Source organism: Rhinolophus hipposideros (assembly GCF_964194185.1).
Source record: "Rhinolophus hipposideros genome assembly, chromosome: 11".
Taxonomy (NCBI): Eukaryota; Metazoa; Chordata; class Mammalia; order Chiroptera; family Rhinolophidae; genus Rhinolophus; species Rhinolophus hipposideros.
This window is the reverse complement of record NC_138057.1, coordinates 72548540-72576115: the sequence shown is the minus strand read 5'-3', so window position 1 is coordinate 72576115 and position 27576 is coordinate 72548540. Positions and strand designations below refer to the sequence as shown.

Here is a 27576-nt window from a genome sequence, read left to right as displayed (position 1 = left end):
ACGGGCGTTCATATTATGAGCATTAAGATCCTTGACTTTAAAAAGCCTTCTTGGTGCATTTGACCTAAGTTCCCATTTGCAAAATTTCCATACACAGTTGTCCATACAAAACAAAGTCCATCCAATCTAGGCAGCTGCATTCCAGAAAAGTCTACCCCTAAAATCTACCCCACCCTTCCATGCACAGCCCTTCACCTGGTCCCGGAGCCATCATCTCTCTGCTGGACCAGGGCCACAGCCTCCTCACCACCATTCTTCCAGCCTCTGGTTCTTCCTGCTCTATTATCCACCCTACCCGAGGGTACTCTTTCTAACGCACTAGTTTGTTTGTGTCTTTGCTGATCAAAATTCCCTCCAGAGCCATCAGAGTGCTTCTGTCACCTCAAAGCCATTAAGGTTTGGTTGCAAGCAGCAGATGCACACTCTGATCCATATCAGTGAAATGGGGATTCATGGCGCATCCCCCCCCCCGGGGGGAAGGAAAAGCTGGAGTCCTGAGTGTAGGAATCCAGACTTCCCTGGGGATCTTGGAAGCGGGAATAAATGCACAGACTTTGCAGAGCACAGCTGAGCGACAGACCAGTCAGTCATCTCAGTCTCCACTCAGGAACGATCGGTAAAGAGAGGGTGTTTGACTGGCTGGGACTGAGTCACAGGCCCGCCCTTTGGCCTGGACAGGACTCATGATGGAGCCAAGACTGAAATTAACAAGAGAGGGAGGATTCTCAGGCAAAGTAGGGGTATTAGCAGAAGAGAGGAAATAGACACAGACAAGCAAGACAAGACACGAGCATTCCATCCCCACTTCCAGCACCCACGGATCCTTCCAGATCAGAGCAACTGGGGGAGCCGGGAAAGACTGCATTTTCTGCATCCAACAAGGCCAGGAGGAAATGGAGGCACTACAGCCAACAAAAGAGAAACAAGGGCTTTCTGGACTATAAGACAAGGGCGCTTAAGCCTGGACTCCAATTCCCCGCCTCCCCCCACCCCCCCGCATTGATTCTGGGCCATTGTTCTTCCCCAGGATCTCCAAAGCCCAAAGTGCAGAGCACAAAGGACCTTTCCCAACTTCTGCCCTTCCCTCTCCTCTCTCTCTGCTGGCTATGCAGGTCTGTGTGCCTGGTGAAAGGGTCATGTGCTCAGGTGTTAAGCTTCGGAGGGCAGAGAAAAGTGAGTTCGAAGGGAGATCACACTATTTTCTTGTTTCTCGTCGGCTCTACCCCCACTGGAATGTGAGCTCCATACCTGCAGAAGCCTTGTCTGTCTTGATCACTCACTGCTGCAACCCCAACCCTGTGACAATAACTGGTGTGTAGTAGGCAGTGAGGAAAATAAATATTTATGACTGAACGAATAGCATGGAAATCAGTTGGAGGCTTCACCCCAACTTCTGCCTTTGATCCTGAGCCAGACAGGTAAGCTCGGGCCTGGAACTGAGTCAAACTAGGAAGCAAGAGGAAGCTGGATGGGAGAAAGAGCACAACTCTAGACTCAGACAGACCTGAGTCTCAACCTGGCTCAGGCACCTGTGGGGCACGTCACGTGACCACCCTGAATCTCCGTTTCCTTCATTTTAAAATGGGGATTTTTATACACCTCCTACCTACTGTTGAGGTGAGAATAAATGAGAATTAAATGTGTAAAGTTGGCACACAGATGCCCCTCATCTCTGTTGTAGGCTCTGTAAGAGAGGAAGTTGTTTTCATCAGATGGTGGGAGCTGAATGCTACAAGTCCTAGAGTTGGGGAGTTGTGTGTTTTAGGAGAGCCTGGAGGAGGTAATGCCTAGCTCCTGGGGGTACATGAAGCATCAATGGTAGAAGTTCTAGACAGTCACAAGCCCCAGGGGTCCCAGTGGAAAGCCCCGTGCTGTGGCTGGGAGAAAGGTCACTTTAGTGTTGCCTCTGCTTCTAGGGATGGAATCAAAAGAGATACATAGCAAGCAATTTGGAAAAAGAATTTTATTTGCTTCATGAAAAACAGCTGCCGTGAGTCAAGACCTGGATGGAGACAGAGCTCCAGTTTCTTCCAACCGATGGCCTGGAAAAAGCCCACCTGCTCCCTCTGTATCTTCAGACCAAGGTCTAAGTTGGGGACCCAAGAAGAACACCCCACCTCCTTGGCCCCTCAGTGCAGGCACAGATTCAGGCAACACATTCTTCGTACACATTCATTAGATTCTCCTGCTCTGTGGCTATCTCATTGAACAGGAAAATGAATCAAATCAACATTCTAGACATTCAGCCCAGGACTAATCTAGCACACCAGCCACTATTCTGGACCTACAACCAGCAACACAACCTTCTAGATCACCAATCAGAAAGTCAACATTCTGGAAGATTCCCCAAAATTCTAGAATGCAAAATTAGAACCCCCTAACGTTCTACATGATTGTATCAGGAGCTCCACATCCTAGAATATATTCCACATCAACCAGATATCGGACATTCTAGGTGTCAACCAGAAGCTCAGTGTTTGGGCATGCCAATGAGACCCACTCCTCACATTCTAGATGGTTAACCAGGAATTCAGTACTTTAGAATGACAAACAAGACCATGATATTCCAGACAATGGGGAAAAGACACGAAGTTCGAAATGTCAACCCTGATACTCTCGGTGCCAAACTAGAAACCCAATGCTTCAGACGGTCAACCCTGGCCTCAGCATTCTGGAAAGACAAGCACAAAACTCTCCCCTCCAGAATGCTGCTGCTCTGCCCCCTCAGAGCTCTGTGGATGGCCGCTCCACACCAGGGCCATCATCCTCGTGGGGGTCGGGCACATGGAACGAAACGTAGGGACAAGTCTTGGTGTTGAGGCAGACCAACTTCTTCAGTGTGGCTGTTTTCACAAGGTTGAAGCCCATCTCACCACCAAATGTGCTCGACTTCCAATATTCAGGAGAACAGATGGGATTCCCTAAGAGGCCCTTGAGGGAAAAGGGAGCCCCAATTTCTATCATACTCTCCCCAAAGATGGAGTTTGGATGGCACTTCTCAAGAAGCAGTCCCGGGTAGAACTCCAAGGCATCAATGTCTCCGTATAGCTCCTCCAACTCAGCTGCCATCTCCTCCTCTCCTAAAAGGTGGAGAAGCTAGAGTCAGAATCACGATATCATCCATTAAGTTTAATCTACGGAGGGAAACTTCCAGGTCCATCTTTTTCTGGGAAGAATAAGAAACTTCAGAACAATTTAAGCAATGGAACACATACCCCAAAATCTGGCCTGGCAGATCAAGCCTTCTCCAGAGCTGCATCTAGGGAAGGAATTCACTACTGAAGAAGGAGTCAAGGGCCTGGGTCTGCCCCAAGCAGCGTGTGACCTTGAGCAACTCATCTCACTTCTCTGTGCACTAATGACCTGATCATTAAAGCAGGGAGAAGCAACCCATCTGTTTCCTTCACAGGCAGGTTTTAAGGCCTTATCCTGGTCTAAGACCCTGCATTCTACTGGAACTCAGAGATGTAATGTAACTTGTCCGAGATCACACAGAGATTGAGTGACAGCGTTCTTTCCACCCCTCTAGACTGTCATTGAGCTTCCCTACCTGTTTCCTCAAATCCACCTTCCGCAGGACACTAGTATGTACACAGTATTGGGTTGTGTCACACCCTCATCAAAACCCTTCAGTGGCTCCCCATTGTTTGTTAACAAGGATTCCCAAACTTAGCTGCCCAACAGCTGGGGATCATCAACAACAATAACAATAACAACAGTATACACACACACACACACACACACACACACACACAGAGTCTTGGGCACCACCCAGCCCTACCAAATCAGAATCTCTGGGAGAGACATCTAAGATTTGGTATTTTTCATCAGTTTCCTAAGTGATTCTAGGTAGCTGGTCCATAAATGGGTATTTAGAAACCACTAGACAGAGTAAAACCCAAAATGTTTAGCATAGAATCCAAGATTCTACACAATTTGTTCCCAACCTTCCATCACTAACCCCCGCCCACCCCACATATGCCCCTTACTCCAGCCACACCTATGGCTATTCTCCCTGGTACTCATGCTTTATGACCTCTATTCTTTATCTGGAAAAATCCCTATTTATCCTTCCGACCCAGCTGAGAAGCCACCTTCTCTCCCCGGGTGGGGTTATTTGTCATCCCACACCCCCTGTAGTCTTAATCACAGTGCTGGCGACAGGGATTGGCCCATTGTGTTTCCTCGATGTCTCCCTCACTTTCGTGCCAGTCCCTTGAGGACAGGGATCCAGGAAGCAGCTGCTCACCTGTGAACTCCTGGAAAGAGGTGTAGGGCTTCATGCCAAACCTCTTGCGGTACTCATTGAAGGGCTGCAGCCGCAGCTCTCGAGATTCCCTGATGACATCCATGGCCACATACAGGACATGCTGATCTATGTTCCTGCCCCCACCGATCTGCCAAGAGATAAACACAGCTATGGTCTGAGAGCCGGGCCACACTGTCCTGGAGAAGAACTTCCGGTCGGGAGTCCTTCCTGAGCTAGGACAAGGAGCATGTCTCAGCCTAACCCTCACCATGCTGGGGACCTGACATCAGGCCTGCGACTCCATGCTTTCTCAGGGACCCCCCGTGAGTCTCAGATTCCTCATCTTCAAAGTGTGGAGTGGGCCAAGAGGACCTCTGTAGTGGCTCACCAGCCACACTGTTCCCAAGCCCTTTGAATTTAGGTGAGAACCCCCAACATCCTGTTAAGGAAGCTTCTGGAACTATTAGATTTAGCAACTGGGACTCTGCAGAGGAGATGGCCAGTATGGTCACAGCCAAGAGCTCAAGCAGAGGGGACAGGTATTCCAGCTTTGGAAATGAAGTTTGGAGGGACAGAAAACTCTCTGAGCTGGCAAGCGTTGGAAACAGGAGGATGGATGAATATTCGCTCGAGAGGCCAAAATTTTAGGGCTTTCTCATGATATTTTTAAAATTATACCTGGCAGAACTAACATGTGTCTGTCACTCTCCAAATCAGTTCTTATAGAACAGAGATGTTTACTCTTTTAAGGGATTCTACTAAGGAAACTATTGCTATTGCTTTCATTGCCTATATCATAGTATTGAGATTCAACATAATTTACTGAGCATCTAGTATTAAAAAGTGAACCCCTAGTAACCGGCCACCACTAGGACAGAAACTCAGGCCTAGAAAGTAGAAGACAGAGTATCAAGTCATTCCATTCCAACCAGATACAGCCACTCACAGGAGCATAAGTGACTATATCTGTTTCTCCTTCCTGCTGGGAAGGGAACCGTCATAAGCTAGCAAGGAGGGAACTAAAATCTTGCCATGAAAACTATAATATATATAAACAAATTTAGCTTAACTAAACTTGGAGTTTAACTCCAAGACTAATGGGTGGTATAATATCTTGTGAATGAAGGGACAATGGGTCTCAAAGCCCAGGTAACCTGGTGAGATAAAGAAAGCTCTAGGGGAAAAAAAAACTGATTCATAACTATCAAGGAGCATTGGCCTAAAGAAAACTCTGTTGTTCAGATGAATTGAAAACGTTAATGCTTAAGAAAGAATTTGAATAGAACATATATAATTGAGTGGGAAAGAGGAAGAGCATATTTGGGTGAAATTATACACTTTGGATCAAAGCCATCAGAGGCTGGTCCCAGTCTCGGCTCAACCATTTACAAGCTGTGGGGTTGTTGTGGTTGACCTGGGTGACCCAAAAAGATATGTTGAACTCCTCACCCCCAGAACCTATGAATGTGACCTTATCTGGAAATTGATGTAATCAACTTGAGGTCATATTCCATTCAGGTGGGCACTAGTCCAATAACTGTTGTCCTGAGAAAAGGAAACACCAGAGACACAGGGAGAGCACCATCTTGGTGTGATGATCCTACAATTCAAGGCACACCAAGGATTGTTGGCAACACCAGGAGCTGAGAGAGAGGCATGGAACAGAGTCTCCTCTTAAGAGAGAGCACAGCTCTGCCAACACCTTGATTTTGGACTTCCAGCCTCCAGAACTGTGAAAGAATCAATTTCTGCTGTTTAGCGTCACCGAATTTGTGGTCCTTTTGCAGCCCTGGGAAACTAACACAGGGACCTTGGGCAAATTACTGAAGCTAAGTCTCAGTTTCCGCCTGTGCAAAAATGAGGGAAGTAAGAGCATCCACTTGATATGGTTGTGGTGAAATAAGCGAGATAAAATATGCAAAGCAGACATCACAACGTTGTCCCATGATGACCCAAGGTGGAGGCCATGTGTGGTAATTATCTGCCCGGTTTTATCACTTCTCACTCTCTCTTTTAAAATCCGGAGAGTCAACACACTTCTGTTGCCCTTCTCCTTTGTGCCAGAAAATAGCAGGGCTTTTCATACGCGTTGTCATGGTCATTCCTTGAAAATTCTTTGGAAACCGTAGCTCCAAACAAAAGCTATTGTCTCTGTTCTTGTCTGTGTCCCCACAGAAAAGAGCACCCACAAAGCAGCCAGCAGCTGCCCATGGGTGGCAGCATATGCCAATTTCAGTCAAATTACCAGGAAGAAACCTCAATTCATACGGTACCACAACTTCGTGATAGGACAAGGATTAGAGCAGAACCAGATGAGGGGAGCTGAGATGGGAGCTTCCAAAGGTGGGGAAGAGGAAGGAGTTGGTTAGGAATTCCTGGGGAAAAGCCTGCATTAATTTGCTAGGGCCACCATAGCAAAGCACCACCAACTGGACAGCTTAAACAACAGAAATGTATTTCCTCTAAGTTCTGGAGGCTAAAAATCCAAGATCAAGGAGTCATCAGGTTTGGTTCCATGAGGCCTCTCTCCTTCGCTTATAGATGGCCGTGTTCTCCCAGTGTTTTCCCTTTGTACGTGTCCACATCCTAGTCTTGGCTTCTCATAAGGACACTGGTCAGACTAGGGCCCACCCAATGACCCCATCTAACCTAACGACCTCTTTAAAGACCCTGTCTCCACCTACAGTCACATTCTGAGGTACTGGGGGTTAGGATTTCAACATATGGAACAGTAGGGGGAACATTCAGCCCCAAACAGAGGCCTGTGATTTAATAGACCTACTGTGTGCAGGCACTTTCACATATATTACCATACCCTGAATGTCCTCCTGGCCCTCAAGTTGCCATGCCCTCTGAGCCCCAGGCCTTTGTTGTCCCCTCCACCTGGAACGTAGTCACCCCTCACCATTAACACTACCTCTTTCCCCGGGAGAATCTTATCCATCCTTTGGATCTCTGCTCAAACTTCCCTTCCTTATCCACAGACCCTAACTCTGGCTCAGAAGACTCTCTCCGAGTTCCCAGAGCACTGCGGGCTTTCTCCTAACATGTTCTAATTCTGATCACATCAGAGAAGCACTTGGCACAGTGCCTACCACATAGTAAGTACTCAAATGATGATAGCTGTCATATGACGAGTGCTCCCTTCTAAGGTGTAAGTGCCAAATGGACAAAGACCCAAATAGCACACTGGTCTTGTTCACATCACTATATCCCTAGCAGCTGGACCAATGCCTGGTGCTACTGAATGACCAAAAGAATGAGAATGAATGAAGGACTGCTAACAACCACCTTGTCGGAGCGACACTGTCCCCATTTTACAGAAAGGAAAACCAGGGTTTGGATCCAGGTCTGTTGGATCCCAGAGCCCACCTGCCCTCACCAAGGCTCCTCTGAGACTTACCCGGCCGGCTATCTGGCGAGAGAAAGCATCCACTAGGGCCTCGACCCCATAGTCCACCAGCATGGAGGTGTTGAACAGGAACTGCTCGTAGCTGTACTCCTGGGCGCCCACCTTGAAGGAGTCGGGCATGAGAGGGTGCCAGTGGTAGAGCTGATTGAACTCCAGGGCAATCCGATTACGGTACTGGAACTGGCTGCTGAACAGCAGCTCTGGGTCGAACTTGAGCTGCAGGAAGTAGCCACTCAGCTGTTGCACGTACTCCTCAATCACAATCTTAATGGTCTCTCCTGGGAGGGAGTACAGGGGAAGGGTAAGCAGAGCACAGCGATTTAGTCACCGGGCTTGGCAAGCAGGCCAGTTCCTGAAAAGGGCTTGCTTTTGCTTCTTCATTGCTGTTACTGTTGTTTCATTTCATTTGGCCACGTTCACGTTGGCTTTTCGTAGTGAGGTGTGAAAACAGAATTTTCTGTCTCAGGTTGGACTGACGTCCCAAATTAGGACCGCCACCTGCTCCTACATTCCGAAGGAAGGTTGTGGGCCCCACTAACCAGAACATGCAAAGGAAGTGTCTGAGAACTGGTTCTGTGAGCCTTGGGTGACCACCCTCTCACAGCCCATTAAAAGAAGTTGGAGGGGCGGCCGGATGGCTCAGTTGGTTAGAGTGCGAGCTCTCAACAGCGAGGTTGCCGGTTCAATTCCCCGCATGGGATGGTGGGCTGCGCCCCCCTGCAACTAAAGATTGAAAATGGTGACTGGACTTGGAGCTGAGCTGCGCCCTCCACAACTAGATTGAAGGACAATGACTTGGAGCTGATGGGCCCTGGAGAAACACACTGTTCCCCAATATTGCCCAATAAAATAAAAAGTTGGAGAGGCCGCAAAATATGGAAAAATGGAGGTGAACTTAGGGTTCTCAGTGTGCCCAGGAGGGGAATGCGAGGGCTTCGGAGAGACCCCTGTGTCAGCTGCTGTGGTAGCAAGAGAGGGACACTGAGGACAGAAGGTCAATCTAGTCCCAAATGTATTTCTTACATGTTCTTATATATCAGAATTCTTATGCTTATAGAATTATAAAGAATTCTTATTCTTATATCAGAATTCTTATATATCAGATTCTCCCCCCTCTGCTCCCTCAGTAACCAGCTACAAAGCAAAGAGACAGGAAAGAAGCAAATTGAACATTCCACAACAAAATTAAAACCGATCATCTAGATACTAAAAGAAACAGATATTTTGGCCAATCAGCCATTAGACAAATTGGCGTTCAGCAAATTGATCTGGAGCCACTGGGTTTGCCATCAGCAGACCTGGGTCCAAATCCTGGCCTCACCAATTCTAGCCACCTGAGCTTGGGCCGCGTTACTTAACCTCTCTGAACCTCACTTTCCTTATCTGAGAAATGTGTCATAATAATATCAGTTCATACTCATAGGGTGGCTGGGAGGAGTAGAGAACAAATGCATCTGAACTGCTTGGCACGGGGCCTGGTACACTAGGAAGTGTCAGTATGTGTAGGTAACAAGCAGGAGCCCCAAGTGTCGGTAGGAGGGGAGAATGTCCTCCCCATGTTCGCACATCACAAAAGCTCAGTCTAAGGCATGCGACCCCTCCCCACTCAGCAACGAGCCCCCCTTGTGATGTGGTAGAAGTAGCATGAAACTCGGTGGCAGCCAGACCTGAGTCAAGTCTTCCTCTGCTGAGTGGTCTTGGAGAATTCACTTAACCTCTCTGAATCTTAATTTTCACCAGGGTAATCATATGTGATTCATAAGGTTGTTGGAGAAGGTTAACTGAAGTCCTGGGGCCACAGCTGCATCTGCCCTGCTCATCGTTTCATCACCAGTCAGCATGCTGAGCAGCTTCCTGCCACGAACCACCCCCTTCTTCTTCTTTAGGCTGTTTCTATCCCCAGTACCTGGCTCTTCCAGGCTCCAGGGAATCAGGCACTATAATTGGGACCAGCCACAGCCAGGGATGCCCAGAGGTCAGGGAAGGGGGTTACTGAGTCAGAGGGAACACGGTCTGGACAGGGGTGTCGGGGGCCAAGCTCCCAGGCAGGAAACCATCTGACATTTTAGGCTGCAGACTCGCCCCCGTAGGGGACACAAAAATATCCTGTCCCTGAGTCACACAGAAGCTACTGAGCTCCAGGAAGGCAGACACATGCAGGGCAGGAAACGTGAGGACTCCTGAGGCTAGGCAAGCTGAGCTGGAGTTGGACCTGCACGTACCGGCACATACCGGCAGTGTCACTGTGCTGTGTATCTGAGTGCAGTACAGTGGGGAAACTGAGACTCAAAATGGCTAATGGAATTGGCTGCGAGTTACCCAGCTAATCTTCAAGCACCACAGTCATCCATTTCCTGAAGGCCTACTATGTGCTGAGGGCATTCTCATTCATTTCAACAAGTCCTTACAACCATCATTATCCCCAGTGTCCAGATTTGAAAACTGAGGCTCACATAGAGGAAGGGAACTGCTCCGGGTCTCATAGCTAGTAAGCAGAAGAGCTAGGATTCTAATCCCAGCTCTCTGTCCCCAAGTCCTCCATCTCCTGCTTCTCAGGACGGAGGGGATGACCTTCCAGGACAGGGCTGGTTTGGAGTCCTCACCGATAAGGATGAGGCGGGCCGTCTGAAAGAGCTGCTCATCGCCCCAGGTGGGGTGCTCAGCCTTCAGCAGGTCACACACACGGTTGTGCTCACGCAGCCAGAGGGTGGCGTAGAGCATGAGCCCAGGAAGCAGTCCAAACACCTCCTGGCCCACAGCCATCTGGCTCTGGGGCGGAATGCCCCGTGGGTAGCGCATCACCACACGTGCCTCTTCCACCGATGGCGGGTACATCTCTCCGTTCAGCACCTGTGGGATGGGGCCACCTGGCAATGAGGCAGGGCACCTGAACCTGACACAGCTGACACCCTCTCACTCCTACTTACAGTTGCCTGTATCACACAGGGTAACTGCCCGTCCTTCCTAACCGAGGCCTGTTGACTCGACCTCCTAAATCTCTCTTAAAATGGGTCCCTTTCTCCCTTTCCCACTACCACCATCAGCTTCCAAGCCACCCTCATCTTCCATCCTGACTCTTTTCTAAATGGCTCTCTGTGTCTTTTCCTGCCCCCAAACAGTTCATTCTCAGCACTGCTGCTCAAGCAATCCGTTAAAACACCCACATCTAATATCACACCCTGGCTGTACACCAAGTCCTTCCTCTCTGCTCTTGTAAAAATCAGAAATCCTTATCATGGCCCCACAGATGTCTCCATCCTCACCCACAATCACTCAGGTATGTAGCAACACTTCCCTTCTGTCACTTCTTCGGAGGCACTCAAGCCCCTTCCCCTCTCCCAGCCTCAGCACATGCTAGCCTGGAAAGCCCTTTCCCCTTCTTACCCTCCCTAACTCCTCCTCAACCTTCACGCAACTCTTGGTTTATTTGCAACCTCCTAAGGAAGACTTCCCCATCCTCTGAACACTCTCGTGGCTTCTCCCTGGTAGTGGTTATCACAAGTGTAATTGATTATATGGCACTTTCTTCATTCATTCAATAAACACACACCAAAGACCTACTATAAGCCGAATACTGCTCTTAGCCCTAAGGATTCAGCCATGAACTCTTTATTTTGGTTTTCATTTGTTTATATTTTCACAGTTCAACATGGTAGCCACTCCATGTGTAACTACTGAGCAACTAGAAATACGGCTGGTGTGAATGAAGAACTGAATTTTTTATTTTACTTAACTTAGATTTAAATTTTAAAACTACTCCTTGCGCTACTGGAAAAATCTTTAAGCACACTTAGGGCAACTGGGGCATGAGGATCTACTTCTTCAACTGTAAATTTTATGAAATCTAAATACAGATCATATATCACCAATGAAAATTTGGCAGCCAAATTGAGGTGTGCTGTAAGTGTAAAATATAAATCAGGTTTCTAAGATTTAGCATGAGAAGAAAAGGATGAGATATTTTGTTAATTATTTGTATATTGATTACAGATTGAAATGATAATATTCTGGATATATATGGGGTTAAATGAAATGTATTATTAAAATCAATTTCACATGTTCCTTTGAATGTGGCCACTAGAAAAATGTTAATTACATGTGTGGTTCCCGTTATTTTTCTATGAGACAGTACTAGTTCAGACAAAAAGGCTTCATGGAACTTGCATCTTACTGTTTGTCTGTGGACCCTGATGGGCTGTGAATTCCTCGAGGGCAAGGCCCATAATTATCACCGCCACTGTTCAATCAACTGTGCCAGGCACATCGTTGTTCCCAATTAATACAGCAGAATAATTAAATGAACAAAAGCAAACTGGAAATGCCCATCTCCTATCAAGCCCGAAAATCCATCTCCCAGGAGGACAGGAGAGGCCACTTCTGCACCCTGTCTGCTTCTCTTGTCTGGCACCTTATCCAGGGTTTATTGTCTCTCCTCCTTGCACACACCTCCAGCTCCTGCAGCTGCCCCTCTCAGGACACCACCCAGGTCCCCCACAGCCTCTGCCAAGGAAGATGGTAGAAGCCCCTTCCCAGTATCTCATCCCCATGGCCAGAGCTACCTGGTACTTGAGTTTCCCATCCTTAAAAAGCCGCAGCTGATACTGCCGTTCCAGATTGTCTCCATAAACATGGCCGAAGTCTACCTGAAGACAGAGAGAGCCCACTCAGATCACGGGGTCCTGCCCCACTGGCAACAACCTGCATGTGCCACGCTAGGGCCAGAGAAACCCTGAGCTCTTTCTAGGTACTCACCCCATGGCCCAAGGCCTTGGTGAAGCCTGGACCCATCTTGCCAGAAGTTTTGAAGAACTGGTGGGTAAAGTGTTGTGCAAAGAAGGCAAACATGAGGTTGGTGCCTTGTGGGTCGGGTGTGAACTTCCTCCTGAGCAGGAAGCGATGGCTCAGGACCTGGGCATCTGGCAACTGCTTCTTCCCTGGATGGCAAGTGGGAAAGAGCAGTGACTGCCTCCTGTCTGCAACTTCCTACCCAGGACCTCCTGGGCTTACCACACCAAACTGGTGCACACAGGAAGCCCAGAGAGGCCTCCACAGGACCACCTCCCTCCCGACAGATGGTCCCTGGCACCTTCTCTACCAAAAGAAACCCCTAGAAGTATATGTGGATGAAATGGCATGATATTTGGACTTTGCTTTAAATTACTCCATAAAACATAAGGTCAGAGGAGACAGATGAAATAAGATTGGCAAATTGTGGACAAGTCTTGAAACCCAGAGATGGATACATTATACTTTCCTCTCAACTTTTGTGTATGTTTGCACCTTTGAAAAAGTGAAACAAAAAAAGAAAAGAAGAAGTTAAGCAAAAAGAAAGAAGAAAGGGGGAAAAAAAGAAAAGAACTTGGACTTCTGGGCCCTGGAGCAATGTAACCCTGTGTTTGAAACCAGCCTGTGCCATACAATGTGTGAACATAAATAAGTCATTTCATCTCTCAATGTCCTCATCTACAAACTAGGGCAAATTGAACCTATTTTATGCAGCAGATTTGAGGAGTGCATGAGATCCTGTAAGCATGACAGAGAACTGGTGACATGGTATCTTTTAAATCAAGGGTCAGATAACTTTTTCTGTAAAATCCATCTAGTCGATATTTAAGGCTTTGCCAAGACAGTGTCTATCACATCTACTCTGTTTGGCTCTTGTAGCAAAAAAGCAGCCATAGGCAGTCTTTAGTAAATGTGACTGTGTTCCGATAAAGCTTTATTTACAAAACAGGGGTGGGCAGGATATGACCTGCAGGCTAGAGTTTGCCCACCTATTTTAAATGGTGCCAGTCTTTCTATGTCTGGGGTAAAGCCAAGAAGACATCTTGAAGCAGGTGTCTGTGTCATTTATGAGAATACGTGTTACGAGGCCTTCCTTAATTATGTCAATGCCAGATGAATTGGCTCGCAGACAGGAACAATTAAATTTCTGTGTTCTCGTAAAGGCATTCTTTCCCAATACCTCACGTGAGACTCAGTGTGGAAAGCCCATCGAGATCAACAGATCTCTGACTGGTTTCCTCTAGCAGGAAAGGCTATCAAGCACTCCAAAGGGAATTCACTAAAAGGGAAGTTGGAGGGAGTGGTCTGTACCCCCTAACCTGGAATCATCACTCAGAACGACACTGACAAGAATTGATTGGTCCCGCAAAGTTCTGAATTGAAAGCACACAACTGTGGGACTGCACAGGACCAGTGCTCAACAGTGACTCCATGTGGTGGGAACTGAAGTGACGGCAGCGGCCGACTGACACCTCTGTTGTCCTCTATACTTGCTGCTGAATTGATGGCTCTGAACTGGGTAAACTCTCAGGGGTTTGGACAACCAGGAGGGAAGTGGGCAGAAGGCCTTAGGAGAAAGACCCCTACCAATGAGACCAAGTGGGGTGCGGGCAACGAATGAAAAAGAAACAGGACTTTATATGTAAACTGCCCTGATGAAGCATGTAAAACTATTTACATTAGTGAAGCACCAAATAAAAAGCACACTATTACTCCCCTCCTACATTTCAACTTGTAAGTCACGCCCATCCCCGCAGGGTCCCACCCATTCAGGAGACAAGGTTCAGGCAAAGAGGCACTCTGGAAATATGGAAACACTAGTCTGACTGCCACTGACATTCTAGGGAACCTCAGGCAAGACCTCCCATCACCCTTTGCTGTCCTCATTCTCCAGCCCTGTCCTCCTCCAGCCTTTGGTCCACTCGTCTGTAAAATGGGTCAACAATGGCTCTTCTGCCTGCTTTTTTCCAAAAAAGACAACTGAGCATCCCCTGTGATCCCCAGGCCCCTAACCCCACCTCCATTACCTTTGGTCCCCATGGGTGTGGGGCAGTCTTGAGGCACAGAGGGCAGAACACGAGTGTAATAGCTCATATTGGAGAAGGACTCCCAGCTGATGTAGTCATGTGCCGAGTTATAGGTGGGGGGGCTGGGAATAAGGTTGGAACGTGCTGTAGAAGGCAAAAATAATGGTGACAAGGGGATTCCCACTCCTAGTTATACCCCCTTCCCCACCTTCTCTTGGGTTGGGCTTGTTTTATCCGGCATCATAGAGTCTCCCCACCCATTGCCCTTATCAGAAGAATTCCAAGAACTAGCAGTATTTTTTGCTCCTCCAGATTAGGGGGGCCCTACCTGCCACCCACCTGTGAGTACCAGGCGCATGAGCATGTCTCGGATGAATGTGGCATTGACAAACTCCCAGAACCAGCGCCCATGTGTCAGCAGGAAGTGGAGCACAGAGGGGCTGGGCCGCAGTGAATTCCGGAGCCAGGTCCATAGCTCAGCTGCAGGGGACAATGGGAACCGCTCAGTCGGGCCCTCCTGGCAGGACTAGAAGTAGCCGGTGGCAGATGGGAACTGGGAACGAGGGCCAGAATGAAACAGGGCAGAACATACGGGGCTCGGGTCAGGGGGCTGCGGTTAGGATGGGACCTTGGGGGTGATGAAACATGACAGAGACAGAACCAGATATGAGGACAGGGGACAGGGCCAGGGAATGAGGTCAGGCTGGTAGTGAAGACTCACCACAGAGCCCAGAACCAGGGAGTGAGGGCTGAGGTCAGGGACAGTGTCAGATCAAAGCCAGGCAAGGAAGAGAAAGGGGCCATGGCCAGAGACAAGGGCAGTAAGTGGGGGTGTCAGAGGACAAGCCCAGCTCACGGATGGTACAGTTGGGGCCGGAATAGCCCGTGCGGGTGCAGTCACACTGGTAGCCGTCACGGCCAAAGCGGACACAGATGCCCTGATGCTGGCATGGGTAGTAACAACAGGGGTTCACTGTGGATAAGAAACAAATCAGAGGAAATCTCTCGCTGGGGCCAGAGGCATGGACTCAAGTGACAGCACTGTCCTAACTCACTGGACTTCAGGGTTCCCCTAAGGGCCCTCTCTGTTCCCATAGCCCTGCCGTTTCTAGACCCTTCACTGGATCTTCAGCGTAGCCCACATCTGGGCCCCCAGGGGAAGTCCCCCCTCCCTCCCTGCTGCCACCAAAAGGGGGCAGGGGAAGAGTCCAGGCCCCAGGTTGTGACATTGGAGGCTAGGAAACAGCTGATAAGACGCTGCAGCCACAGGCTTCTAGAGTGTTCACTTCCTGCCAAGTCAGAACCCAGCACCACGGGCAGGGTTTGTGGAGTTCAGAAAGGGACAAGATGGGGAATTCTCTTACACCAGCCCCCAACCTCTGGGCACCTGGATACTAGGAAGATGAGATCACCCAACAGCCCTCTATTTTTACAAAGCAGAAGGAAGAGTAGGTATCATAATGACCACTTGCAGATGGGGAATTGAAGCCAACTAAGAGGAAACCCCAACGGGTCACTCAGGAAGTCACAGCAGACAACTGCCCATCCCTTTACTTCCATTCCACCTCACAGACTCAGCAATCAAGTCCAAGGGGGAAAGTTTCCCAGAACCCTGAAGACAGAGTATTAGTTTTAGGGGCATCTCACCTGCCTCAGCTCCCATCCCTGACAGGCCCAGCTTTGGCCCACGTCAGGGGGTCTGGGCTTGAGGATTTTGAGGTAGGTCAGAGACCACGGGAATGAGACATGTGGCAGGAAAAATCTCCTGAGAGAGTGAATGGAGCTTGAGCATCAGCCCCTGCCTCCTGGAGAAACCCCCACTAGGAAGTCCCTCCTTATGTCTAACCTTGATCTCACCGACCACAGCCTCCTTACTCATATCTGCACTGCTTCAGTGATTCTTTAAGAGCAAAGTCAGAAACTCCTCAGAGCTCACTCGGTGCTCCTTCACTGCTCAGCAGGGGAAACCAAGGCTCAGAGAGAGCTGGAAAGTTGGCCAAGGACACAGGACAGAGCAGGGTCTCCTATAGACCCAGGACTGCTGGCCCCTGGCAGGGGCTCCTTCCCCAGACTCATACAGAAAACGCCAGGCTCCCCTCTGCAAACATACTTCCTTATCTAGGCCCAGAGCCCATGGTATAGGGAAATTGTACTCTTTGTGCAACTGATTAGAAAGGGTCAAAAGGGTAGCAAAAGGTGGGAGAAACCTGGGAAGTCATCTCAGGGTGCTGTGATCAGAGAGCATGACCCTGGGCAAAGCCTGACGCCCCTCACTTCACAGCAGCGGTCCTGAGCAAGAGTTCTCCTGGCCCCCACCTGAGAGAGGGCCCCCAGCACCACCATCACCACCACCACCCCCATACCCCACACCCTCACCCCCACCATCTGCCTACACGCACAAACAAACAAGAAGCAAATCACAAGAATCATGCAAATAACTTTGCTTAAACCCTAGTGACTCCCCATACCCCCACAATGGCATCTTTATGCCATTCTGTAGGGAGGAGGGGCCAATGGAAAGCAGGCTGGATGAAAGGCCTTATCAGGCTGACACAGGCAGGCAGGACCCAGGGCAGGAACCTGGCAGGACCCAGCCTCCTCCTCCCACAACCACAGGCCCAGCAATGCCCAGGAGCCTCAGGACCATGCCCGTAGCTGGCTCAGGAGTCTGAAACTCTCCTCCTTGATCGCTCCCACTCAGGACACTCTGCTCACCTGCTTAATTCACTTGCTCCAGGGCCCCACTGTCCAGATCCCAACCCTGGCACACAAGGCCCTCTCACCACCCAGCAGGCCAAGTTCCCCTACCCCTCCCACAGTGGGGATCTCAAAAGGATCTCAAGAGGTCGTTCCAGCTCATTCTGTGGCAGACCTGTCCCTTGTCGCAAAGTCGGAAAGCTCTTCTTCCTTTACCCAGACTGCTTCTCCTCCCTGACAGATTTCCTCCAAATCGACCTCATCCTCCCCCCTGAGCTCACACCTTGCCTCCCCCAGAAAGCATCTCAGGAATGTTAACTGCTCCCTCTGTCTCTCACCCCAGCTCCATATCCCACTTCAACCTGCGCTTCTCCACCATGAGCCCCCAAGTAAAGGAGCCACACTTTCCCCAACTTTCTCCTCCATGCATGCAGCTGGGGCTCAACCCAGGTCCTGGAGAGAACCAGCCACCCAAAGGATCCAGATAGGGTGGCCAGAGCTCAACAAATGTTTGTGGAATTAATAAAATGAAGCAAGGAGACTGGCCACCTCTAGCTTGGGCAAAGACACCTCTCATCTTCCCAGCCCTGGGCCACTGGCTAGGAAGTCTAGCATGAAGGCTTCCCGTCCTAGCCCAGAGTCCTGCCCCAGCAGGCAGCAGAGCTCCCTGTCCTGCCAAGAGAGGCTGTGTGCCCAATGGAGGCCCCTCCCTTTCTCCGGACCGGCTGTCCAACTTTCCCTCCCTCCTCCTGCACAATCTTTCCATAAACACCAGCTGCCCCAGAGCAAGAAAAGTTCTCCCCAGCAAGGACAACAGCTCTCTGAGGGCCGCAGGGTGTCAGAGAGGAGACTAGGAGCTCCTATCCTGGTGGTGAGCCTCCCCACAGCAGGGAAGCCAGGGCTCTAGCTGACCTGTCCACAGCCTTGCACAGCCACCACTCAAGCTTATCTGCTCAGCACTCCCTAGGAAGCGTGGGTGCCCTCCGCACCCCCTTCTGCCCCCCATGCAAGGTTCAGGAGGCAGGAGACTCACCCAAGCCTCACTGTTTTGAAATCCCAGAGCCAAGACTCACTCTTCTCCTCCCTTCCTCCCCCTAGAGGTTTCCAGGTCTTAATTTGGGGAAGGGATGGGGGGGAGAGTCACTTTGTTCCACAGCCTGGGAATGATCCCAGGTGAAGAAGGTTTGTCACCCTTCCTTTGAGGTGAACCCGAAAATCCTACATGAATGAAATCAGAATTCCAGAGTGATCACCATCCCCTGCCACCACCAGATCTCTGGGAACTATTCACAAAAGAAGGCCTTCCTTCAGTCTAACTTAAATCCCCCATGCTTTCATGCCAGCCCAGTTCTGGGTTCAGTGGAGGGTACCTTGTATAATAAGCCATCAAGAAAGAGAACTGGGTTGGGGGGCGGGGGACAGCTGGTTAGCTCAGTGGGTTAGAGTGCGGTGCTCTTAACAACAAGGTTGCCGGTTCGATCCCCACATGGGCCACTGTGAGCTGCGCCCTCCACAACTAGATTGAAACAACTCCTTGACTTGGAGCTGATGGGTCCTGGAAAAACACACTTAAAACTATAAATAATTAATTAATTTTTTAAAAAGAAAAAGAAAGAGAACTGGGGAGATGCAGGTACCGAGTCCAGCGTGTCTCGAGTTCCCACACACAGCGCAGGGCCTGGCACCAAGTAGGGAAAAGATATGCCAGTGAGTGGCTGCTTTTACTGGCTGTGTGTCTTTGGGCAAGTCCCTTCGACCCTCTGGGCCTCATTCTCCTGTGTACCCCAGAAGTGGGTGGAGCAGGCAGGCTCTAAGGAGACCTCCCTTTATGCCCCCACTTCTTCTCTCCTCTGCGTGAAGACCGTCTATCCCTCTCCATTATTTGTGTCAGTGTAGACTCCCCAGCCCCACCAGCAGACAACTTGCCTTCACGTGAAGAAGCCACCCCACAGGCGGGCTTGATCAGCATGCCCATATGGCACACATTCCCACAGACAAGGACTGTCCAGGAGCGCCTGCCTCCAGAACTTTCTGAGGAGTCAGGCAAGGAAATGTTCCCCAGCCCAGAAGTCAGGCTCCGGACACAGGAGGGGAACACCAAATGATCCAGGATACAGAGACGCCAGGCAACAAGAGGCTGAACTGAAATCCCACAAGAATAATATTTAGAGAAGCTCCAGGGGCTTGGCAGCCACAGAGAAAGAAAGGGGGGCCCTGACAAGCCAGACCTGGGCCCCAGTCCCTACACGCAGCCGGGTGGACAGCCAGAGGCCAGGCACCGCCACACCAGGCTTCGACAGTTGGGCCCACCGCCGGAAGAGCTTCTAGGAAGCTGTGTCCTAGCCCGCAGACGCAGCTGGCTATAGGTAGCAGGCGGCCTGCAGCGGGTAGCGAGAAGTCCTTAGCATGCCCATATGCCAGGGTTAGCTGACCTCAGGCCCCTCCACCTGGCACGGAGGTCGTGCCCTATTCTTAGCCAGGGAGAGAGCACTAAGCCAAGTTCCGGAGCTGGAGGAGATGAACTTGAGCAGTAAGGATCCCTGCCACAGCCTTCCCCTCCAAAATGGAATCCACCTCTTCCACCACAAAAGAGGCAGAAGCAACATCCTCCCCCTCCGCCTGCCCTCAGGTGTGTGTACAACCCTCATCTCCCAGGGGATCGGCATTTGCTGTCCCTCTGGGGGCAAACACAGGCTTTGGCTTCCCGTGGGAGGTACCCAGATGCCTAGGACCTCAATGCCCCCAAAGACTTGGAAGTACAGCCCAAACATCTGCCCCCATACCCAACTGGTCACTGTTCTTTCCTTGACCCTTGAAAAGTCCTCCTTAACGGTCCAGTCTCACCCCCAAGGCATCCCTCCCATCCATTCTCCCCATTACCCTCAGGCCCAAGGCCCGGTCCTCACCTTGACAGCCAGCACCCACCTTTTGTCCCACTGTTCCCTATGCTTCCATCTGCCTCCCATGGTTCAGACTTTGTGCTTCAGCTCCTGCCATTGCTTCCACCAGGAAGACCCTCGCAGACTCTCACAGTGCTTCTGCTCAGTCACCCCCTCCTCAGGGTCCAGGCGACGTGTCACCACCTCTGAGAAGCCTCCCTCAATTCCTCAGGCTTCAGAGGCAACTGCTCACTCCCCTGTGTATCCCTCCGCCATGGCCCTGACCCCCTTGGATGACAGTCTGTTGGATTTTCTGCCTCCCCTATCTGACTGGGAGCTCTTCCCAACTCTGTGTCTCTAGACTCAGAGACCAGCCAAACACTAGCATAAAAACAACTTTCGGGAATGTTTGTGGAGTGAAAATAACCATTCCATTTAAACATATAACAATGTAAAGATAAGGAGAAAGGCAAAAAACAAAATGGCACAGCCCTTGGCTCATTTGGCTAGAGAACAGACACAGAAAGCCAGGCAGGGTGAGCTGTGGACACCCCAGGGGCCTGGATGGGGCCAAAACGAGCCTCAGAAGAAGTGCTGGGCTGATCCAGGAGCTGACAAGACCCATCACTGGGGCAGCCTAGGCAGCCCTGGCTCTGCTACTGGGGTCTCAGACAAGTGGGCTCACCTCTCTGGGCCTCAGAGCCCCCTTCTGTAGAATGGACCCATCACATCTCCCTGGCAGGGCTGTAGTGAGCACCAAAGAAGTGAACACCTCCAACTGGGCTTTGTAAACTGTAAAGAGCTGGCCGCATGAGTCTGCGTCCTCTTCTTCCCAGGAACTAGACCTTTGCTCATACCCTTTGTTCTTGCCTAGAACACCCTCCATCCTCTCTCTGGCTTCCCCAAAAGCTACCCATTCAAACCCTCTCCCCCAGGAAACTTGGTCTGATTCCTTTCTTCTCTCCTTTGAGCCCCAAATCCCCAGAGCATCACAACTGGAAGCTCAGACCCCTCCTCTTCCCACCTTCTCTTGCCCCCATTTTACAGATGGGAAAAGGAGACTCAGAGATGGATGGGCCTTACAGGGGTGGAGGAAGTCGTGTCTAGGCATTGCACACGTGCACACATACACACATGCATACACACGTGCACACACACATGCACACACACATGCACATACACGCACAGAAGCAGTAAGCTGTGGGAGGGAGGTTAGCTGAGGGAGGAGCTGAATTCTTTCACCTCAAACTTGGTACATGCATGGTGGTAGGCAGGGGTGTTGGCATTTTACAGGATCTGACTTTCCCCATCATCTTTGGGCTGATGAAACAAGGGTCCACTTGGGAGTGGGGGAACTCTCTGTGCAAAGACCTTGCAAAGTGCCTCAAGTCAGATAGACCCAAATTCAAAACCTGAGCCTAAGCTTGGGGGAGTTACGGCACCTATCTGAGCCTCAGTTTTCTCATCTGCCCAATGGGGGCCTCATAGGTCCAGGGAAGCACCCAGCTCTGTAAATGTATTTCCACCTCCCATCTTCCCAGATTGACTGATGTGCCTGGGTCATAACCAGGAGAGATCTTCTCCACCAGGGCTGGGAATCAGATGAGTCCCCAGAAAGTTAGAGGCTGGAGAAAGGGAACTCACCAGCCCACTTTCCCCACAGCGGTGTCTGCTGCTTCCTCTAAAAGAGGCCCCCACAGGAAGTGTTGGGGAACTGGGGGCCCAGAACAGGTGAGGGGTCTAGAGAGGGACTGTCCCTTCTTCCAAAGTGAGCAAGAGTTCCAGTCTGCCTTACCCCAAAAAGAGCCCTGGAGCTCCCCCTAGCCAAGGCCACACTCCCCAGGGGTCTTCAGAAAGCCCCCACCCCACCAACAGACTAAGCTCCCTCCCCCCTCCCAGGCACCTCGAACAGAAAGGGGAAGCTTGGCTAGCGGAGAGGAGAGGAGGGAGAGGGGCCCTGCCAGGGGCGCAGGATCCGGGGCTCCCCGGGGCACAAGGAGGGAGGCCGCCTACCCGTAGCGGGCTCCCTGGGGTCCGCAGCTAAGACCGGGGACGGCAACAGCAACAGCAGGAGCAGTGGGAACTGGAGCGAGAAACTCCGCCCTGCAGGGGGAGAGAGATGAAGGGCTGAGACTGGCATTCAAGGCTCCACCAGGAGGCAAAGAGGATTCCTGGGGCACGGGGCGGGACTCACGGCTCATGGTGCCATGGGGCGGCGGATAGGTGCAGGATACACAGACTTCTGGAATCTTGCAAGCGTCTCTAACTCTGAGCTGGCCAGCCTGGCCCGCCTGGCCCGCCCCCTCCCCACCCCATTCCCTGGCTCCACCTCTCCAGCCGGCTGTCACCTCGTCCACCACCACCCACTTCCTCTGCTCCCGCCCCAGCCAAGACATTCTATTAATTATTCTATGATTGCCACTAAAGTGGTTTTGCACCCCAGATGCTTGAGGCACTTGAGCTTTGAAAGCAAGATGGTGTCAGAATTGTGTCCATTTGGTAGATAGGAAAGTGAAGCCCGGGGATGATGTGCAATGCAGAGGGCTTCCTGGCAGAACTGAGAGTATCTCAGGCTAGAAGCTGCTGGTCTGAATCACACACCCTGTGGCCCAGAGAAGAAAGGGGCTGGAAAAGGAACAGTACAGCCTGGCCGGCACATGGTTTCCTGGACCAAAAACCCATTACCTTCAAACAGATCCATCAAGAAAGGCTGACTTCCCCCAGGGGTTGGACTCTGCCCTCTGAGGCCATATGTCTCTGACTGAGGCTCAGCCACCAGAAATGAAGAGCACACAGGCTTCAAATCCAGGAGACCTGAGTTCAAATCCAGACTCTACAGTTTACTGGCTATGTTACCTGGACCAAATACTTACACTCTCTGGTCCGCAGCATTCTCATCTATGAAACAGGGATAATAAGAACCATTCAGAGAGTTGTTGTGAGATTCAATGAGATAAAGCACACAGATCTTCTGATGTGCTGCCAAGCACATAGTAGGTGCTCATTTATCAGGAGCCATGTTTTTCAAAAATCTAACTCCAATTCTAGGGCTGGGGGCCAGGGTCAGTACTACAGCTGGACTCACATCTACCTACCGAATGTACAGAATCCCAGCATCCAGCTCCTCTTATTTACAGCTGAGGAAACTGATCCTAGAAGGTGAAAGGGATCATCGTATGTCACCCGAATCTCCTGGTCCCCACACCCACAGGTTTCCTCCCTCAGTTTCCCCAGCACACCCAGCCATCTTGTGGGCCCCAAAGTGGGGAAGTCCTGGCAGGAGGGCTTAGTGGTCCTGTGTCAGCTCCCAGGCATCCTTGGCTGCAAGGTGGGGAGAGGGAGGGGGGAACCATGCCAGGTGGGAGAGATGAGACCTGCCTACGTCCCCACCCAAAATGTTCCCACGATCCAATGGGACAAAAGCCAGCTGCCCCAGGGAGTCAGAGCAAGCCAGGGCAGACTGGGTGAGGCAGGTGGCAGCCTGGGACCCTGAGGTGTTGGAACAGGCTGCAGCCTCCCCCCACCCCAAGCCCAGATCTACAAAGTCAGGGTGAGGAGATGTAAGGCACGGATTATCAGCCAAAGAGATGGGGTCAGGGTGGAGATTCAGGGACCCAGTTACACAAAGAAAAGGGGACTTTCTGGTGATGAAGAAAGGAGAGAAGAGCTTGAATGAGGTCGTGTCTTCCACTCCCAGGTCCCCCCTCCCTTCGAGCCTTAGTCCTAGCAATTACCACACTGTATACCTCCTGCTAACTCCTTAACCCCAAGTCACCCCAAAACACTTGTGTGGCCCTGGCATTGGGAGAAAGAGCCTTAGGTGGGAAGTCAGAAAAACTGAGTTCGAGGCTCATTTCTCCAGTGGTTTGACCTTAGACAAGTCTCTGCTCCTCTCCAGGCCTCTGGTTCCCCATTTGAATGATAGAAAGGCCAAGTCAGATGGTCTCCTGAGGGACCAAGCCCCGACTGTGGCTGGGCTCTGTGACCAGCGCTGGAGATGTTGAGATGCAGGCAGCGAAGGAGAGGCCAGAGGTGCCAGTGCAGTCACCGAGACCGTGGATGACGGATGAAGAGAGAAACAGTGCCAGAGAGGGGCCTGGGCTCTTTGGCGCTGGAGCGTCAGGGAAAGAGAGGTCTTAGGAGGACACATGGGTTTCTGGCTTGGTGCTGGAGATAATACCCCGGGAAGGGATGAGGGACGGGGAGCAGGCTGGGATAGGTGGAGTTCCCATTTGGACTTGTTGTGTTTGGTTCATCTCAGCAGCAGGGTCTAGCAGCTAGATACACACGGGAGAGAGGGTTAGGCTAGCGCTTGCCCCAGCCCTTGGAAAAGACCACAACACAGGGTCACCTTTCCTTGCTCCTCTGCTCCAAAGCCTAGAGCTTCAACATCCAGGGAGTTTTCCTAATCTTCAGGATGGTGAACTTCTACTGTTGGGTAAGGCCAGCTCCAGTGTCCCCCTGGGAAGCCTCTTGTGACACGGGTCCACCTCTTTCTGTCCTCTGAGGAAACTTCTGTGCCGTCCCTGGTCACAGCAGGTAGCATGCTGGATTTCCATTATTAAGTTGCAGGCATCTTGGTCACTCTTGTATTCCCAGGTCCAAGTACAAGATTGAGCCTATAGAAGGCATCCAGCAAATGTTGTTTGGTTGAAAAAAGAAATGAGTGTCTGTATGAGTGATTGAATACATGAAAAAAATATATAAACTTTCTGTGAGTGAGTGAGGGTCCATGGCCAGTCTCATCAAGGAGACTGCCAACCCATCCATCTGCAGTGACCACCACCGGAAGTAGCAGTGCTCTGCCTCAGTTTCCCTGCCTTCCCTGGCTGGGCCTGTTGGCCAGCACCCCCAACACTCAGTTCTACCCTAGACCCTGAGACCCCGCCCCCAGGATAGGCAGCAAGGACCTGCCTCCTTCTGTCTTTTCTATACCCAACTGGTGACATGGGGTGGGGTTTCTCCCGCTGCCTACCCCCATCCCCAGCTCCACCCCAATCACATGCCCTCCTGGCAACCCTACCAGAAGCCCCAGCAAGGACTTGGATTTTAATGCCCCTGAAGAGGTCTCACACCTGCTGGGTCCCACCCACTATTTGGAAATCCAGAGCTGACTCTTACCTGAATCACACCAGGACCCAGCCCCACCCAGCCCCACCTCTGGAGGCAGCTTCACCGCCAGGCAGGAAAGCTCTGGAATCAACTGAACATCTCTTCAGATCCCAGTCTCCCCAGTTCTGACCAGCTCTCAGTGTGACCTTAGGCAGCCAACTGCCCCTCTTGGGCCTCGGTTTCCCCATTTGTAAAATGGAGTTAATGCTATTCTTGCAAGGGTTATTGTGAGCATGAAACAAGATGGTCTATGTGAGCGCACCCGACCTCCAGTAAGAACTTAATGTTAGTTCTTTACCTGCTCTCCCTTCTGGTCCCTACCTGAGCAGGAGGGTTTTATGCAACGTTCTCTTCTTTCTCCTCTTTACCTATTCAATGCCAGGCTAGGGTTGGGCATGATAGTAAGAATAATAACTGCTACTATTTCTCAAATAGCTCCTACATGCCAGGCAGAGTGTTATGTTTTGTCCATGCAGTACCACATGTAATAACTCAGCAGCCCTATAGAGTATTTTCACCTCCATTTTACAGAGTAAGAAACTGAGGTCCAGAGAGCTGAAGGGACTTGCCCAAGGTGGCACAGCTAGTAAGCGTTAGGTTCCTAGGCCCAATCCCTTTGTTCTGTAATAACAGGTACCACGTACCTCAGCCCCAGCATAGGCAGCCAGTGTTTGGAGTTAATTAAGTGGAGACTGCAATGCATTGTTAGGGTGGTGGTCAGTTAGGGGTGGCAGTGGGGCGGGGGGTCCAATATGAACAACGTACTTCAGCTAGGAAGCTAAGAGCTGAGAGTCACAAAATATTTTTACATCCCTTTCTCATTGAAATTCTCATGGCAACTCCAGGAAGAAGGTATCATTATTCCCATTTTATGCAAAAGGGGAAACTGAGGCTCAAAGATTTTCCTAGATCTTGCTGTAAAGAGGTAGAGGTGGAGCTTGACCCACTGCTGGAAAGCTTGCTGTGTGGCAGGCATTACGCTAAGGGGTTTGGGTGCACTGTGTCCTCTGTAACTCATAACAGCCCCACGAGATGGGTCTCCTTCTTGTCCCCATTTTTGTAAACAGGAAAGCTGACTTGCTCAAGGCCACAGGCTAGAAGGTGATAGAGCTGGGCTCTGAGCCCTGGTCTGTTTGATGTCAATGTCTACAAGCTTAGTTCCCTGTTACGCTCCATCCCTGGGTCTCTTGGATCCCAAACCCTGAGTGTTTGAAACAAACACCCAAATCCTGGTGGAGGCTAGCCAAGAAGGCAGATAAACAAGCAGGAGATTGGTGAGTGGAGAGTCCCCAAGCTCATCTGGGGAGTTTCCACTGCAGGGTCCCCTGTCCTACAGACTTCATCACTAGGCAGCTGGCGCCATCTGATCAACGTGGGATGGCCAACACATGCCACTGGCATCCTCCCCAGCCCGCCCTCTCCCACGTCCCCCCCTCCCAGCAGCATAATCTGCAGAGCATCACACATCAGCTCCTGGGATCTGGGAGCCCAGCCGCCTGTGACAAAGGAACCAGAGGACCCTGGGAAAGAGTCATTGTCTTGCTAACGGATAGTAGTGGCTCTGGAGGTTGCTGGGTCTATCAAATGTAGGCCCCACATGCACCTCCTTCTCCACCATAGTTGAAGAAAGAGGACCCGTCTCCCTCCTAACTGCTCAGAACCTGCAGTAGTTCCCACCGCCCCCAAACCTTAGCCTGACCTTCAAGTCACAGCATGGACCGAGCAGCAGGATGTCATAGAAAGAGCCCTGGTATGGAGATCCAGAGATCTGGGTTTCTAGTAACATGACCCCCTGAACTCACTGTGTGGGCAAGTCAATCACCCTCTGGAACCTCAGTTTCCCTACTTGTGAAATAAGATTGTTTCGTTAGATGTGCTAAAGCTAGGGAGCAGAGGTTTCAGAATGAGGAGGAACTGGCTTTGGAGCCCAGCTTCAACATTCTAGCCGTATGACTTGGAGCCAGTCATACGTCATCTCTGAGCCTCAGTTTCCTCATCTGGAAATAAGGATAATAATAATAATACCTGTTTCCTGGGGCCACTGTGAGGGTAAGACCCCTTAGCTCTAATTCCTGGCACCCAGGAGGCACTTGGTTAATGATCATTATTGGTGGAGTTACTACAATTAATAATCAAATAATTAATCCGATTCTCTCAGTGTGATCCTAAATGTGAAAAACCTTTTACTAGGTGCCTTAAAAGAATTTAAGAAAGAATGGGTTACAGGCAAGTGCTAGCTTGGAGGACCAGGAATATATTTGGCTACATATAACAAAGTCCCAAACATGGAAACTTAAACCACAAAAAAAAAAAAAAAAGGAGGGAGATTCTTCTTCTCAAAGGAAAGTCTAGAGGTAACCAGCCCAGGCCTCTGCAGCACCTCTGCTCCGTCACCCTCAGAGGTGGCCCCCGCAG

General features: G+C 50.7%; 1 protein-coding gene across 4 annotated transcripts; it reads right to left on the bottom strand.

Moving 5' to 3' along the window:
• Positions 1 to 1944: 1944 nt before the first annotated feature.
• Positions 1945 to 22352, bottom strand: PTGS1 (prostaglandin-endoperoxide synthase 1). Of its 4 annotated transcripts, none has more exons than XM_081066430.1 (11): positions 22244 to 22352; positions 22063 to 22152; positions 15330 to 15446; positions 14813 to 14953; positions 14474 to 14617; positions 12414 to 12595; positions 12221 to 12304; positions 10265 to 10511; positions 7653 to 7939; positions 4250 to 4397; positions 1945 to 3080 (listed from the first exon to the last, which is right to left on the bottom strand). In XM_081066430.1, exons 1-11 carry the CDS (start codon positions 22248 to 22250, stop codon positions 2725 to 2727), a joined length of 1803 nt encoding a protein of 600 aa, XP_080922556.1. In that variant the 5' UTR covers positions 22251 to 22352; the 3' UTR covers positions 1945 to 2724. The 4 variants fall into 4 exon arrangements, with proteins under 4 accessions (XP_080922556.1, XP_080922559.1, XP_080922557.1 ...); XM_081066433.1 differs by having other exon boundaries at positions 14813 to 15026; positions 22244 to 22328; XM_081066431.1 differs by having other exon boundaries at positions 20096 to 22152; positions 22244 to 22313.
• Positions 22353 to 27576: the final 5224 nt, after the last annotated feature.

What these genes read in the sequence shown, in the direction of transcription:
- PTGS1 (XM_081066430.1), bottom strand. An exon ending in CATGCGCCTGGTACTCACAG is followed by an intron (nt 14,618 to 14,812) that starts GTGGGTGGCAGG and finishes TGCCTTCTACAG; the next exon opens with CACGTTCCAACCTTATTCCC. An exon ending in CTCGCCAGATAGCCGGCCGG is followed by an intron (nt 4,398 to 7,652) that starts GTAAGTCTCAGA and finishes ATCTCTTGGCAG; the next exon opens with ATCGGTGGGGGCAGGAACAT.